This window comes from Lepisma saccharinum, chromosome 27 (genome assembly GCF_977018435.1).
Source record: "Lepisma saccharinum chromosome 27, izLepSacc3.1, whole genome shotgun sequence".
Lineage (NCBI taxonomy): Eukaryota > Metazoa > Arthropoda > Insecta > Zygentoma > Lepismatidae > Lepisma > Lepisma saccharinum.
The window spans coordinates 46,624,575-46,640,053 of NC_139255.1; the positions used below are offsets into that span (position 1 = coordinate 46,624,575).

At 39.7% G+C, this 15,479-nt stretch overlaps 1 protein-coding gene across 1 annotated transcript in view; it reads left to right on the forward strand.

The window, feature by feature from the left end:
• fus (epithelial splicing regulatory protein fusilli) overlaps positions 1–15,479 on the forward strand; it is a 267,610-nt gene that overhangs the window by 185,163 nt on the left and 66,968 nt on the right. Inside the window, 1 exon segment of the mRNA XM_083113532.1 lies at positions 14,669–14,779. Within this exon segment, the coding sequence (XP_082969658.1) occupies positions 14,669–14,779 (111 nt within the window).

Consider the following 15,479-nt stretch of genomic DNA (forward strand, 5'->3'; position numbering starts at 1 on the left):
AGTGAAGAAATATTTTGTGTTTATAACTTGCTAGTCAGGGGTTCGAGAGTACAGAAATCGGGTATAAATACGCCGACATTTCATGGCAGAAAGGTGGTTTCTTGATAGCCGCTCCCGCGTGGGTCTGTTACCAGGCCTAGTGTTGAGTCGCTCACACCCCGCAGTGGTGGGAACGTAACGTCGGTATTACCTGTACTTAAAAATGATTTATTACTAAACTGACTTTGGTGCAAGATTAGGATGCAGGGAATATACGTTAAAATGGAATAGTCCAAATTGACGCATATCATATCTTCGTGACAGTTCAGCTAAAATGTTTCCGGTCTGAAAAAAGTTAACGCATTAGTTGTCATTCATTTGTGCATTATACACAATAAAATGTAAAGAAGTTACGCTAGATACAAATTGTCTTGATAGAAACAGGTTAGGCCTAGGGGGAACCATCCATATTGGTGTTTCAGGCGAACATCCACCATATTGCATTTCACGAGAAATGCAATGGTGAAGGTTTTTGCGACGTATCTTTAACCAGTAAAAGTTAATAATGAATGTTTGTACTAATTTACTTCTTTCCGAGGTGTCAGAAAAATAAAAGCATTAAATGCCTTTAACGCGTCAGTAATGCGTCGTCACACGGACGTCTGGGGTGAGAGTTCACGTGCCATTATACATGATTTGAGTAAAAAGTCCTTCAGTGACGAAGCTGATGTTTATTTTCATTGTGAAGTTAATGAACAGAATATGCAACACTTGTCATCTGATAACTCACTTTCGACATAAACTGTCTCGCAGCGTTCCCATGGTCCCAGTGTGCACCCAGCCTCAAACTAAAGTGGAATTATATGCGGGACCCATGATTGATATTAATTAAACACGATTAGGCGACATCGCATTGACTTTCTGAGAATAGCAGCATTACAATTTTAAAAAATTTATGGAAACATTGATTCCTTACATGTGTATTAACTTAAGATGAATTGTCCTTTGAAGCTCTGAATTGTACAAATACGCTCCAGAACTTTGCCGGGCCGTTCCACGTGTGTAACATGGCAGAAGTAGTGCCATCTCGCGGTCAATATTCGAAGTAATACTCGCGAGGTCTTCGCGTTAAAACAGTAAACTTTTCAACACTTAACTCTTGAAACTTCAGACAGAAATACAACACAGCCATGAAGTTGACTTTTGTTGGGAGTATGTTTTGCGTCATATCTTTGCTTTCATTACATCATAGAACTAACTATACTTTGCTTGATTACATCCTCAACACGGGAGATAGCGTTACTGACCCTACAGCTTGTGTTTCTTCAAAAGATCAAGGTGAAAAATGTGGAAATTTTGTTTTCTTACATCCCCCCCCCCTTTCTTTCTCGAAATAATTGCTCGGAAATTTTCTCATGTCGTAGCACAAAAGAAGAGTGGGTGTGCTTGCGTAAAACGAAGGTGGCAATTATATTTTTATAGGGCCTACTTTTATATACTCCGTACGGGGTTTCTGCTTTTCAGTATTTTGTGGTCTCGATTCATCTGTAACCAATCTCGGCTAGAACGCTAAGGTCAAACTATTAGGTTATATTTCTTACTTTGCTATCACTTTCATGCATGGACGTCGAGGGGGGAGGTCGAACTGGTCCGACACACCCGCTGGAAATTGGCATCTTACACTTCAAGTTAGAAAACTGTTAACAATAACAGTACACTTAGTATTAGAGTAGAATAACGAAGTAAAGAATGAATTAAATCGAAAAAATGAGTTTAAAATACAAGAACTATATTGTGTGTCCATGTGCTACCAGTGGCGGCGATTAGGGGGGCGAGGGGGCAACTGCCCCCCTACTTTATGCTAAACCTTACATACAAATGGAAATATACTGTCTTTGCCCCCCAGTTTTGGCACCTTGCCCCCCCCCGTTTTGAAACCCAATATGTGTGCTACCGTATAACCAGTTTTCAAAACTGCCAAAGTCAGTGTTTTATGCGAGAGGTTACCAAAGATAAACACCATATCTAAAGTCCCCCCTTAACATTTAAAGTTTTTTTAAAAGACCCGTGTAAAAGTAAATAACAGAATAAATATGTATTTCAATACACTACCTTTATGAAAAGTAAATAATAGCTAATAATAATAACTGTTGCGCTGGATGACTGCATCTGGTGAATATAATAGAAAAGTCTCTCCAAATAATATAAGAATTTTATTCCAGATTTATTGGTTTGTCACAATCATAAGCATTTTAATAATTATTTTCCTATTAGTTTTATAAATGGCCTGTGACCCCGTCCCCTACATTTTTTTTGGCGACGCCCATACTTCCATGCAATCGTTTTTTTTAATTTCTCGTCGTTATCATGATAATTAATAACTATAGGTATGTAGATCAATGATATCTGAAGCCTCGCGAAGTACCGTATTGTCCTCACTTTTTTCACCACTCACTGTTCACCATGGTGCTGTTAGGAAAACAGCCTTGGCACCACTGACTTGCTACATGCGACACTAACGCCATCGCGTTCAGGCCAGAGCTTTCGATATGGCGTCGCCAGTGACAGGCAGTGGCGACTCGTGGCTTTTTTTGAAGTGTAGGAAGAAGTAATGGTAAACCGAGGAAGGTTTGAAAAATGCGTTCAATTACAGTCGCACAAATCGCTCGTACTATCCATTGCATTTGGAATGTTACCTGCAGGCCCACGCACAAGGTAGGGCAAGGGGCCCTTGAACTATGACATTTTTTAATGTGAACCTATAAAAAAAAAAAAACGAAAATACATGCCGATATTTCAGATTTTGCAAGAATTTCGATTTTGTCCCCTCTCCCTGTTGTGTGGTTTGAGGAGCGGGTTTTCGAAAGTAACCCCTCATTGGCTGCCGCCTTTGCCCGCGATTTTTAAATTTTTTTACTTATTTCAGAAAAACGTTATATCTCTGAGACTATTTGAGCAATCTACTTCGGGTAACTTTTGTTTTGCAGCTAGAACATCAGTGCATGCAACCGTGCAGGAATCAAAACGCCAAAGCCAATAAGAGGGGTTGGGTGGGCCGCGGCCCCAAACTTTGCAATGAAAAAAATCATAAATGGGGAGTTTCTTCACATTCGATAATGTAATGCACCCAGGAACATGAAATGACTTTCATTCGGTTGAGAAGGACCATTCTTTGAAAATAAGGCTAAAGTTTGCCTCCCCTTCCAAAAATTGTGGGGAAGAGGGGGCAAACTCCCCATTTTAATGATTTTTTCATTGAAAGTTGGGGGCCGCGGCCCACCAAACCCCTCTTATTGGCTTTCGCGTTTTGATTCCTGCACGGTTGCATGCCCTCATGTTTTAGCTGCAAAACAAAAGTTACCCGAAGTAGATTGGTCAAATAGTCTACGAGTTACAACGTTTTTGTCAAATAGGTGTACGAATTTAAAATTCGCGCCAGCTTCCATACGTAACTTTGGAGTCGGGGGAGGGGGTTTTCTTCCACATGACATTTCAAAGTTTTATCTCAACATCTGTCATCGTTTACAACCTCACATATAAGTATGAAGGTCCTAAAAGCACATGAACATTTTAATTAGCACGATGGTCTACTGTCGGCGGACTATGCCTATATTTTCGATGGTCCACTAGTGGACCATTGGCCAACTAAAGGTTAAACTCTGAAATTATGCTAAATGCTTCTAAATTGTGCTAGGATTTATTAATGACTTTTTCGGATAACTACAGTTTTAAGTTCAATTTTGCATATATTTTTTCGAGTTTTGAACTTGCGTCACTTATTATTCACTACACAAAATTGTGTAGAATGGCTCAACAAACGGATATCAGCGAGGTTCCTCAGCCTGGGCAGCAAAGCGTGTGTGTCCATCGTCTTTTGTCTGCGGCTGGAAAGAGCGCCACCAGTCAACTCTTGACAGTAGTTAACCTAGTCAATTGTACGTACATTGCGCTCATAATTTTATAACGCGCATTATTATTAAACTCCTAAAGAGTAGAGAACTGGAAGCAAGTCTATATGAACTGTAGGAACTTCCTCACTTCTACATGGAGGATTCGCCCCTGGTGACAGGGTGCCTACAAGTCAAGAAATATGCTAGTAGTGAAGGATTTTTGCTAATTTTTACATTATAGTGAATTTACATTGTTATATACCTGTGCTGGGATTTGATAAACTTGAATATCTGGAAATCTAACATTGAATTGAGTTGTGGTTAAAATTTGTTCAGTTTAATTCTTAATTACATTCTTGTATGCGTGAAGTTTAAAATATCAAAGTAATGTGGCCATTTCCCATCCAGGATGAAGTCTAAAGCATGAATTTTTACCTTGTTAAAGCACAGTTTCAGTTTCTCTTGTGGTAGGGTTTTTTTTCATTGAAAAATAAAAATATTTTCTTAATTTTGCAACCACACCTAATTAGGGGACGATTAAATAAAAGTCATGAAAAAGTCAATAATTTGGGATTTTCTTGGTAGACACCCTGTAGTGAGCAATATTGAGAAACGAATGGCCAATCTTCGTACAAGAACTCCGCCCTTCTAAAAGGCATGCAGCAGGATACAGACTGTTTTTGATTGCATGGAAAATGACCACGAATCGTAGTATTGTAAATCTGGAACGTGACCGGAAAAAAAGCCGCAGGTCTCAGACCAAAAAACTACTTTTAAAAAGAAATTACCCTCTGGTTGCCCACCGTTGTCACACGAACATTCCTTTCTTTTCCTTTATTCCAAGAAGTTCACAAGACAAGGTAGTGCTCAGAGCTCTGGACTTCTAGTTCTAACCAGAGGTGTCATCTTCGTTCAACCTCCCTCACACGCCCTCATCCTCAAGTCTTCGGAGTGTGAAGATGAGGTCTGTCCTCATGAGTCGTCCACCTATGATTTAGCAGGCCGCGGGTAGTCATTTTTTAATATTTGTTCAATCATTAACTCAGTGGGGGCGGACAAGTAACGTTAAATAACTAAATTAGAAATTTAAGTAACTTAGCACACAGTTCGATGTCCCCAAGTAACAGTGAAAGTTATGGGAGTTCTTTGTGTGCGTCCCTTCAACAGTTTCGAGCCATCACGATAGCGTAGTGGTAACGTCGTCGCTTTTTAATCAAGATGTCCCAGGTTCCGATACCCAATAGAGGCACATTGGTTCGTATCCCACTTTAAACTGTAGCACATCCCCGATTAGGCTACCTGTGCATAAATTGGACACGAAACAAACTCAATCTTCATCAGTTCCATCATCATTGTCGCGATTGACCAAGAGTGGTTGGAAAGTGACGCTAAATAAATACAAACACTATGGGGATGTGAAGTAATCATTTTTGAAATATTTAAAATTAAAGTAGTTCCACCCTTTGTAGGTGTGCGTGTAATATGGGACAGTAATGTTTGAGAAACAAGACCTGCAGCGGTACTTCTTTTTCGGACAAAAAATTGGAATGTCATACTTTCGGGAGATTGGGGTAACTTAGTCGAACTTGCGTGTAAAGTTATTATAAAAGTTATCTCCCCCCAATAATATACACAATATAAGTAATTTCCTACACGGCTATGTTTTTTTTATCTTTTCTGTTAAGACTAAAATATGCATAGGCTATATAATGTTGCGAAATTTTCCTTTTACGTCAACTCTGCACATTTGCAGGCTGTTGGCACGCCTCTGCTGTAACACGGTGTGTCTTTCTCCACAGGAATCGTCAGGTTAATGGAGTCGAGTGTGTGCAAACGTGCCGAAATGTTAAGAAACCCCTTCGCGATATTTTCTGCTCGTATTAGCTTCTGGGAACATGTGGTCGATAACGAGAGACTGCAATGAAGTCCACTTTATGCAGACGGAAACTATGACTAGGCCTGTGAATTGTGAATATATGTATTACCATATCTGAATATATTGGTAAAAATAGGTCAAGTTATCCCTTACACCCGCGATCGTCAAGGAGCGGATCACTAGCTACAAGTGGTTCGCGGAGATGGTATTTTCAGTGGTTTGTGAATGGTTCGCTTTCGCAATGTCACGTTTTTATACTGATTGCACCCCATCCATAAGCGTTGCCTTGAAATCAATCGGTCCCTGGTTAGATACCCTGTGGAGGCACATAGTGGTTCCAGTTCAACTTTAGACGGCAGGCTCTGTCCCGATTAACATATCTGCATAAAGTGAACTTAAATACAATCTCAAACCCATAAGCGGCGTGCAGCCCGGTCAGTATTTCGGGAGAAAGAATAGACCATATTAGTGTGACGTCACATTTATTCCAAGCAAAACTAGTCATAATAACGTTGGATTTCCCTTTGCAAGATACAACTTGTACAATTGTAACAGCATTTAGGAAACAGAATTGTGGCATATACCTTGCAAAGAAGAAAAGCAAGGAATAACTGGAGCAAGAAATCAAATTAAGGGGATGCACCTAACCGGCATCAGATTCGGGAACCGCAGCTAATAGATGTCGCCGCTGCTGTCACGTGAGGCTGTTAGACTCCCGGCAGACACACTGGTGTTGAGCTAAGGATCCGGGATGGGTCGATTTTTTCTTTCAAAAATGCATGATTTTCTTACTCCAGTTATTCTTTACCTTATCCTATTTAAGGCATGTGTAATGTATTGACGTATTCTCCGAAATCTCATCTTTACATTGATGTACGATACACATCACAATTTTGTTTCATATCTGCTGTCAGAATTTGAAAGTTGTCCCTTTAAGATGGAAAATCCAATGCTATCGCATAGGGAATATCGCGTGACGGGTTTGTTTGGACTCAATCTTGCTCAGTTGTCTGCTCGTGACGTCACAACTAATATGGTTCATAACACTGATAATCCTCCAATTGTAACGTACCCTTGCTGCTCCTACAGTAAGAAAGATTACTCAGTCAGACTAGACTGAACCTTCCCATGGGCTGCAAATAACATAGATATGCCTAAATTACAGGTATAATCCTCGCATATGAGATGAGAAACCATATACAGGTATATATCATTTTCCTTGGTGTAGCAAGTTAGTGCCTGCATCAATCACAGTCAAGAAAAATCAAAGTACAATCACAATTCACGTTGTACAGTTAACACGAAAGTTTCTATACTTAACTCCCGTTCATATCGTCGTCGTAATTTTGTTGGCTCACACCGCCTATTTCTTAGCGATTTCTAGCCAAAGGTACCGAGATCTCGTTCATTCGAAAGCGCAAAACTGTTATATTTCCGCCTCAGATCGGCATTTTGACGACTCCCTTCTATATTATTGAACGACTTTAGGCAGGTACATACAGGCCAGTCCACCCACGTGACCTGTCGAGTTACAAGCGCGATGTCATTGGTAGAATGTTATGATGCATTTGAGAACAAGTCCAACTTGTTTCAGTGACTGGTTTTCATTCTGAATAACGTTGCCTGTGACAATAATTTTCAAAGCTATAACACAGAAATAACTTAACATTTCAAGAATATTGAGAAACTGCACCATAATATTCAAGGGCATTGCACAATATACTACTTGAATAATTCTCGGTTCTGCCACAACTAAACCTTCATATAACTATCACTTATGTACGAATAAAAGTAAGGGATAAGGTATTGATAAGCAAAACTGAAGAAAGGAAACTTAAGCGCTGATGTTCGTATCTAGTAATTACCAGACTATAAAGATAAACTTTAGTGAGCCAACAGACATACTAACAGTTGGGCTGAAAAGTTCGTAGGCTAACATAGTAAAAAATATTTTTTTGACAAAATTCGATTTTATTATTCAATATAGTTGCCTTCGAGGGCGATACAATGATTATAGCGGTCATACAATTTTTCGATGCCATTTTTATAGTACGATTTCTCTTTAGCCTCAAAATAGGCCTCAGTTTCGGCGATTACCTCTTCATCAGTGCTAAATTTCTTTCCAGCGAGCATTCTTTTAAGGTCTGCAAACAGGAAAAAGTCACTGGGGGCCAGATCTGGAGAATATGGTGGATGGTTAAGCAATTCGTAGTCTAATTCATATAATTTTGCCATCGTTTTCATTGATTTGTGACACGGTGCATTGTCTTGATGAAACGGCACTTTTTTCTTCTTCAAATGGGGCCGTTTTTTCGAGATTTCATCCTTTAAACGCTCCAACAACCCTATGTAATAATCGCTGTTGATGGTCTGGCCCTTTTTGATTTTATTATTTTGTGGACTTTTTTTGATGTTTTCGTCGGTAACAGCCTCTTTGGGGCGTCCACTGCGTGCATCGTCTTCGATGCTCATTTCGCCTCGTTTAAATTTAGCAAACCACTTCTCAACGGTTGATTTTCCTGGTGCAGAGTCCGAATAATGTTTATCAAGCCAAGCCTTGGCTTCAACAGTATTTTTTTTCGCCAAAAAGCAATGCTTTATTAACACACGAAATTCTTTTTTATCCATTTTTTCACAATAACAAAAGCTGCTTCACTCAATGCTATATCTCACGAACTAATTATCCGGCAGCTGTGAAATTTATACACGTATCTTTTGAAGGTTAGTACTAAGTAAAAATCACATGGATTTAATTCTAGTAACGCCATCTATGAGTCAGCCTACGAACTTTTCAGCCCAACTGTTAAACAGTAGCTATTTGTCTGTTCATGAGAGAAGTCAATTTTCGATATCTCTGACATTGGTACTGCGAACAGCTAATATTTTCTGAACTTCCAAGATCCTGCAAATGTAACTTTAACCCAATATTTTTTTCCTCCGTCCTATTGTCGATTAAAAATTATAATTTCACTACATCTTCAAGGTTATATGAGCAAGGATATTAAGAAATCAACCCTTGCACACAGAAACATGCTCGACCCACGATCTCACCATCGTAGATTACTGTAATCAAGTGGCCCCGGGTTCGATGTCCGGTGGAAGCACACTGCATAGCGATTTGGATCACACTTGAAACCGTAGCGTAAAGATGAATGTGTGCTGACTCGCAGTTTCCACGGCTCAACGGACATCGCTGTGTGCGACGTTGCCACGTTCCACGTACATCTTTACTCCTTTGAATAAAAATCTGTATAAAATCGGTTTCGCAGTGGGAATTGATAATGACTTTTGATGTATCTCATTTTTATGTAGGCCTACTGCCTAATTTTTAATTGGAGTCCAAACTAGAGTATATAATTTTTAATCCGACAGTAGTTTCGTTAAATTAGTCTCCAATCTTCTTGGTCACAAATAATCCATAGATCTGAGTCAAGTGTGTCAATTTTTCTGACTCTCTTGATAAGCAGATTTAGACAACGTCATCATCAACATATTGCTTTCGAAATGTCTCCTGCCCTTTTTGGTTATCGTTTAGTCTCTCAGCTGACGTTCCGAGGCAAAGTTCACTGTTCATTCGCCGCTATAGGGATAACACTCGTTACTGTACACTCAAGAGCTAAAGTTAGTTTTCACTAGCCATTGAAAACAGAACTTCTATGATATCGTATATTTCAGCAGTCACGCTCGGCTACAATTTCACATATTACGCCTGTTAACTAAGGAACAAGTTCTACTAAACAAGGAACCGCAGATGTGGTGGCGAGTCGTGTCCACTTTTCGCTTGCGATTTGGAAGGGACTCTGGATTTTTACCTCGAATTTGGGAGGAGTGTTTTTACCTGGAGTTTTGGGAATCCTGGTTCTTTTTTACCTGCAGTTTTGGGGACACTGGTTCTTTTTTACCCGCAGGTAGGGGGACTAGAGTTGTTTTAAGCAGCATATTTGGAAACACTGGTATTTATGCCTGTAAGTTTGGGGGCAGTTTCCCTGCAAACGGAGGCATCTTTACCCACAGACAGTATTATATTACGAAGTGGCAACACTGGTTCATAAGATCATAACTCGTGGTTGGCTGCACTCGGCTGGGTTTACTTGGAACAGGTTCACCGTAGCTGAACAGGTTTGAAGACGCTGGCGGGGGCACTGTACTTGATTGGCCTCATGATGCGCTGAGGAAAGCGAGGGTGGGGGATAACGTTCTTGAAGCAGCTGCTAGGGTGCGCTGGGTTCGATTTCTTCCTGTGAAACCTCTCTCCACTCCACGGAAATCGAATAGCAGGAAGGAGCAGAGAAGTGTCTTCTTTTTCCTTCTTTTTTCTAATATTTTCCTTATTTTTCCTACTTTTTAGTTTTTCTCCTTTCTATTTTTCCTTTCTTCTTCTTACTTAATTTCCCTTCCTCTTCTTCTTACTTAATTTCCCTTCCTCTTCTTCTTACTTAATTTCCCTTCCTCTTCTTCTTACTTAATTTCCCTTCCTCTTCTTCTTACTTAATTTCCCTTCCTCTTCTTCTTACTTAATTTCCCTTCCTCTTCTTCTTACTTAATTTCCCTTCCTCTTCTTCTTACTTAATTTCCCTTCCTCTTCTTCTTACTTAATTTCCCTTCCTCTTCTTCTTACTTAATTTCCCTTCCTCTTCTTCTTACTTAATTTCCCTTCCTCTTCTTCTTACTTAATTTCCCTTCCTCTTCTTCTTACTTAATTTCCCTTTCTCCTTCTCTACATTTCCCTTTCTCCTTCTCTACATTTCCCTTTCTCCTTATTTTCCACTTCCCTTTCTCCTTATTTTCCACTTCCCTTTCTCCTTATTTTCCACTTCCCTTTCTCCTTATTTTCCACTTCCCTTTCTCCTTATTTTCCACTTCCCTTTCTCCTTATTTTCCACTTCCCTTTCTCCTTATTTTCCACGTTCCTTTCTCCTTCTCTTCCACTTCCCCTTTTCTTCCCCTGCCTCTCCGTCTCACCCGTCTTTCTCTCCCTCCCGTATCTAGATTTTCTGTCATTGTAGAAATTCCTGTAACATACCTTCAGGCGGTACTTTGTATTTTATTTAATATTTTGAGAGAACAGTAGGTTTCCGTGCTTGTAACGTGTGTGTAGCTATTTGGAGAAATATACTCTAGTATTGCACATGGAAAGAGAATGTGGTTTTGTATTGAGATTCATTCTCATATTTGTCCTAATATAAATAAAAATATTCAAGAGGGTGGAAATTAATATTTCCAGATAATTTTTAGTATAATAGAATGGCAACATTGAATGAGAGTTTCAATCCACGTGACAATAAGTGAAGTGTGCAATCTGCATATATTTTTCACTTACTTTGGATGACCATTAATATTACGTGCACAATAGCTGATGACCTGTTTTATCGCTCACTTCTTCTTTTCTCTTTAGTTACGTAATATTTATCAAAAGTTCTGAAACTCGTCAAATAAGTCTCTGCTGTTCAAACATACTTATAGAATAGCGATAAACAGGTTATCAGTGTATATATAGTTATCTAGCTTCCGAGACACTTTAAACTATGGCAAATAGTGGAAATATCGATATTAGAAGCAATTTAGGGTTGAAAATTGCTACTACAGCCAAATACAGTGGAAAAGGCTACCATGTCCATTGGTATTCAACATAGATAAGGAAGAAGAGTGCTGCTACATTTAAATCCGCACGAGACCAGTCCGCCATCTTGGATTGGAATAATTTCGCCATTGAGAAGTGTCATTCTTTCAGAAACCAGGAAGAAAATTGCAGTGTTACCTGGTATCTAAACTCACGGCCATGAAAATAGGCGACTGGGCAGAATTGCGCTGGTGCCACATATGGAACAAACAAAGCGAGAGCGGGACAAATGTCGCTGGTTCCCGCGCAGTGTGTGGCAACGTCAACCAGGCTGCGTTGCCTAGTTCGAGCGTCAGACCGACCTCTCTCCGGGGCACCTTTGTCTCATCCCTGACCTTTCGAGCAAATACTGTCAGTTTGTATCACATGGATTACAAAGACCAACTCTACAACGAGATCTTTCATTCTCTTAAACCTCCGAACACACGAGGATGTGCTCCGACGTGGCAACAACGCGAACTTCTGCCAACCGCCTAATTTCATGGCCGTGCGTATAGTGCAGCAAGGGAACAGAATAAGCTAGGCGGCGCAACTCCTGGCATCTAGAAACGCACAACTGTCAAATATGCGAATTGACAGTCAGTTCGACTCATCACTGACGTACGCATCTAATAACAGAAATAAACATGTGAATAGGTTAGGTAGGTTAGGTTTAGTGCTATTAGCATATTTTCCACAACAGACACGTGACGTCATGACTTCATGCTGACTGTATATTTCCCCAAGATGTTAAAGCTGTCGCAAGCCGCTAGTTCATCATTGTTCGAAGCTTATTCTTCCTGACCACAGATGGCACTACAGTCAGCCAATTCTGATATAATGCAAAAGCCGAAAACTGTAACGTTAGTTGGCACAGGGTATACAATTATTTACACACAGATATTGAGGCACAAAAGGACTAATTAGAGATATGTCTTAAGTGATCATACTAATGATAATTCACAGTGGTGTTTCGAGCTGAACGAAGTGAAATTCATGTTATCTTTCTTTATCCCTAGTTAAGTAAGAGAGAGACATGAGTAAAGGAAATTGATACTTGGAACGATGTTGTCTGGATGTTCAGGAGGAATACTTTGAAAAACTGAAGTAGTTTGGTGCTTCTGTGTGTGTATATTTCCTGTCTAGAAATAGAAGTCTTGGTCAACCTTGAACGACCTTTGTATTTTAAAATCAGATCTCTTATTTTCGTAGTCACGACCGCTTTGGGTTATATCTATTCCATTGATGGAGTTTTGCAACCCAGAAGTGTCTGTGACTGTACAAGATTTTTCTTTGGTTTCTAACAGTCGAGGCTATCTGCCCCCCCCCCCCCTCCTCCGCAATATCTTCTAAATTATACTATAAGATGAAAAATTAAGTACTTTTGTCAATTTTTGTATTGTTGCATACTCATTTTCACATCACTCACACAACTCATTACAAATATGACTTCACCAAACCCAGTGCCGTACCTAAGGGGGGTGATGGGGGTCATCCAGTATTTCTTAAAAATAGGAACGCCAAAGCCAGGAAAAGATGGCAAAATGAGGGCTGACTACTAAAAAAATTATACCTAATCCCCTTTCAAAAAAAATCTGGGCACGGCCTCAATTTTTACGCCACGCCCCTGCTAAGTTCTCCAGATGGAGAATAGACACTGACCTCTCCATTCTTCTTAAATTCCTTTGTACAGTATGTAGAACGAATAAATAAAGGAAGTCTTTTCTTTCAATCTATGGTGGTGAAACACACTACAGATAAAGTACGTGACGTTTTTCTACTAATTTTGTAACATGCGTTGATTAGAATCTGGAACTTGCTGTGTAGTCGATAACTCCTCCCTTTCTGACGTTGCACCAACGCACCTTCGATGTTGCAAGATTTATCTCTCAATGCAGGAACTTGTGTTTCTCCCAAGGACGATGTGGCAACGCAGAGATGACGTATGCTGCCTTATAAATGTAACTTATCTGCCTCGTTAATGGTTTCAGAGTATTAAGATAGATATTTTTAGTGCGGAGTTTGTAAATCTTCCAACAGATGGCTCTGTTTATGTACAATGAATTTTGGGGTTCTACCTACCGCATTGTATTGAAATCATTTTGTCCCACTTGCCAATTTTTTGGCATTTAAAACTTCTTGACGTGCGGCATGAAACCTAACCACAGATCTTCCGAATTTACGGTGCGTTGTAGTAAAACACATTTCCTTTCTGTATTACCAGAGATTAGTTTAAAAGTATAGCCTTCTCATCCAAAGGTGAAATCTAGGAGTTTGTCCACGCAGGAGAGGGGTGAAATCTGTCACGTGATACTCAAGTTACCACATGAAAAGGCCTTTTTTTACCCTGGTCACTTCTTCCAGCCAACTTCGGGATTCAAGAGGCAACTGAGTAGGATTTCATATCTTACCCTTGAGTCACAAACTTATATTTTACTTTCATCATTGTTGTTATTATACAAATCTTAAAATTGAAATTGACCTGAAAATACTTTGGCGCTGCTGACAAGTTCAGGCTTGAGTCCGCTATTTAAATATAAACTGGGTTCACCTTGCTTCATTTCCATAAACATCTGTATTTTTCCTGATGAACAGTTTCCGACTTTTCACAGCTCCACACACCCCTAGTTACGACAATGAAAATGAGTTAATTGCTGCAACTTGCAAATCACAGAAAACAATATTATTTGTAATAAAATGTGACTACGAATTTCAACATTCGAATTATATGTACCTTTTCCAGATATCTCAGCTCCCCCCCCCCCCCCCTTGGCCTCCCTCTGGGGACGCCCTTGCTCTGGCATTTCTGCTTTAGTTCATAGACTCATCCTATCTTCCAATCAGAGGTAGTGCTAGGACCAAGCTTGCATGTTTCAACTCTGGGTGTGTGGACTTTAGAGCGTAGAGTTGTAACTTTTGTGCTATGAACGTCAACTGAAGAATTTGAGAATTGGAGAATGTGAAGCTACCTTCTGTGGGCTGATTATATAACTAAATTTACAATTATCTGGACATTTTGAGAAATAAAACTAAAGTTTTGATTGAAGCATACTTCCCGAACTGTTTCTTTTTTGTTAGTATGGCAACGTCAATATTGCCAAACACACAAGCGTTGTACAACTTAACATAGAAAGCAAACATTATTGTACATCAACTTGAACATGCACATTTGAAGGTTAAAACACACAGGAATTATACATTTTCAACGAAAAGAATAAAAAAATGAATTTGTGTTGGAATAAAACAATCACACTTTGCAGCTATATGTTCGAAGCATTTCGCAGACTTTCTTTACTATAATCTGTCTTCTTTTGTATTTTCCAGCTCAAAGAACGAAGAAGTCGACAACAACTGTGTAGTGAGAGCGAGGGGACTCCCTTGGCAGTCGTCAGACCAGGATATAGCTAAATTTTTTAGGGGCTTGAATGTGGCCAAGTAAGTACCTTCTAAATTCTAATATATATCGTCAAATTAATTGCTTTATTTCTTACGGGTACTTTACTGGTTGAGGACTTGTTTCTGCACTCGGAAAACTAAATGCATGATATCTATTGATGCACTAGTGTGTTTTATGGCTACTTCAAAGAATCAGATTCACATTTGATGCATTTGTGTATGTCGTCAAAGAAACTCCAAAGTGAGGATTTATTTCAGTCGAGATGCACTTCAATGCATCAGTTTTGATGCAACAGAATGCATCTTTTTTTGATTATGCACTTAAGAGTGGCCTGGAGGTTGGCATGAAAGTAGTTTCCTGGCCCGATGCGATATAGAGACACCTAGCGACATATCAGAGGACTAGGAAGAGAACCTTCCTCCCTTCACCACCCCCTCCCCTCCGCGTGACTCCCGCAGTGAGGTTTCCAGGAAAAGGACACCCACCTGTTTCTTTTCATTCTGGTTTCGGAGGCTAAAATTTCTCCACTGGCAAAGCAATTCGCATTTCACTGCTTGCTGGCTGACTCTTGCATGGAGCGAGAAGTGGCAGGCTCCAGAGACAGAACCTTCATCACTGAAGTTTTGATTGAATAAATTTGGTTGATTACAGTGGCTACTATAATTTTGTTCAATTTTCTTGTTGAGGTTGGAATTATCAATTGAGAGTAAAGAAGGAGGTAGAGAATATCAGTTGAAA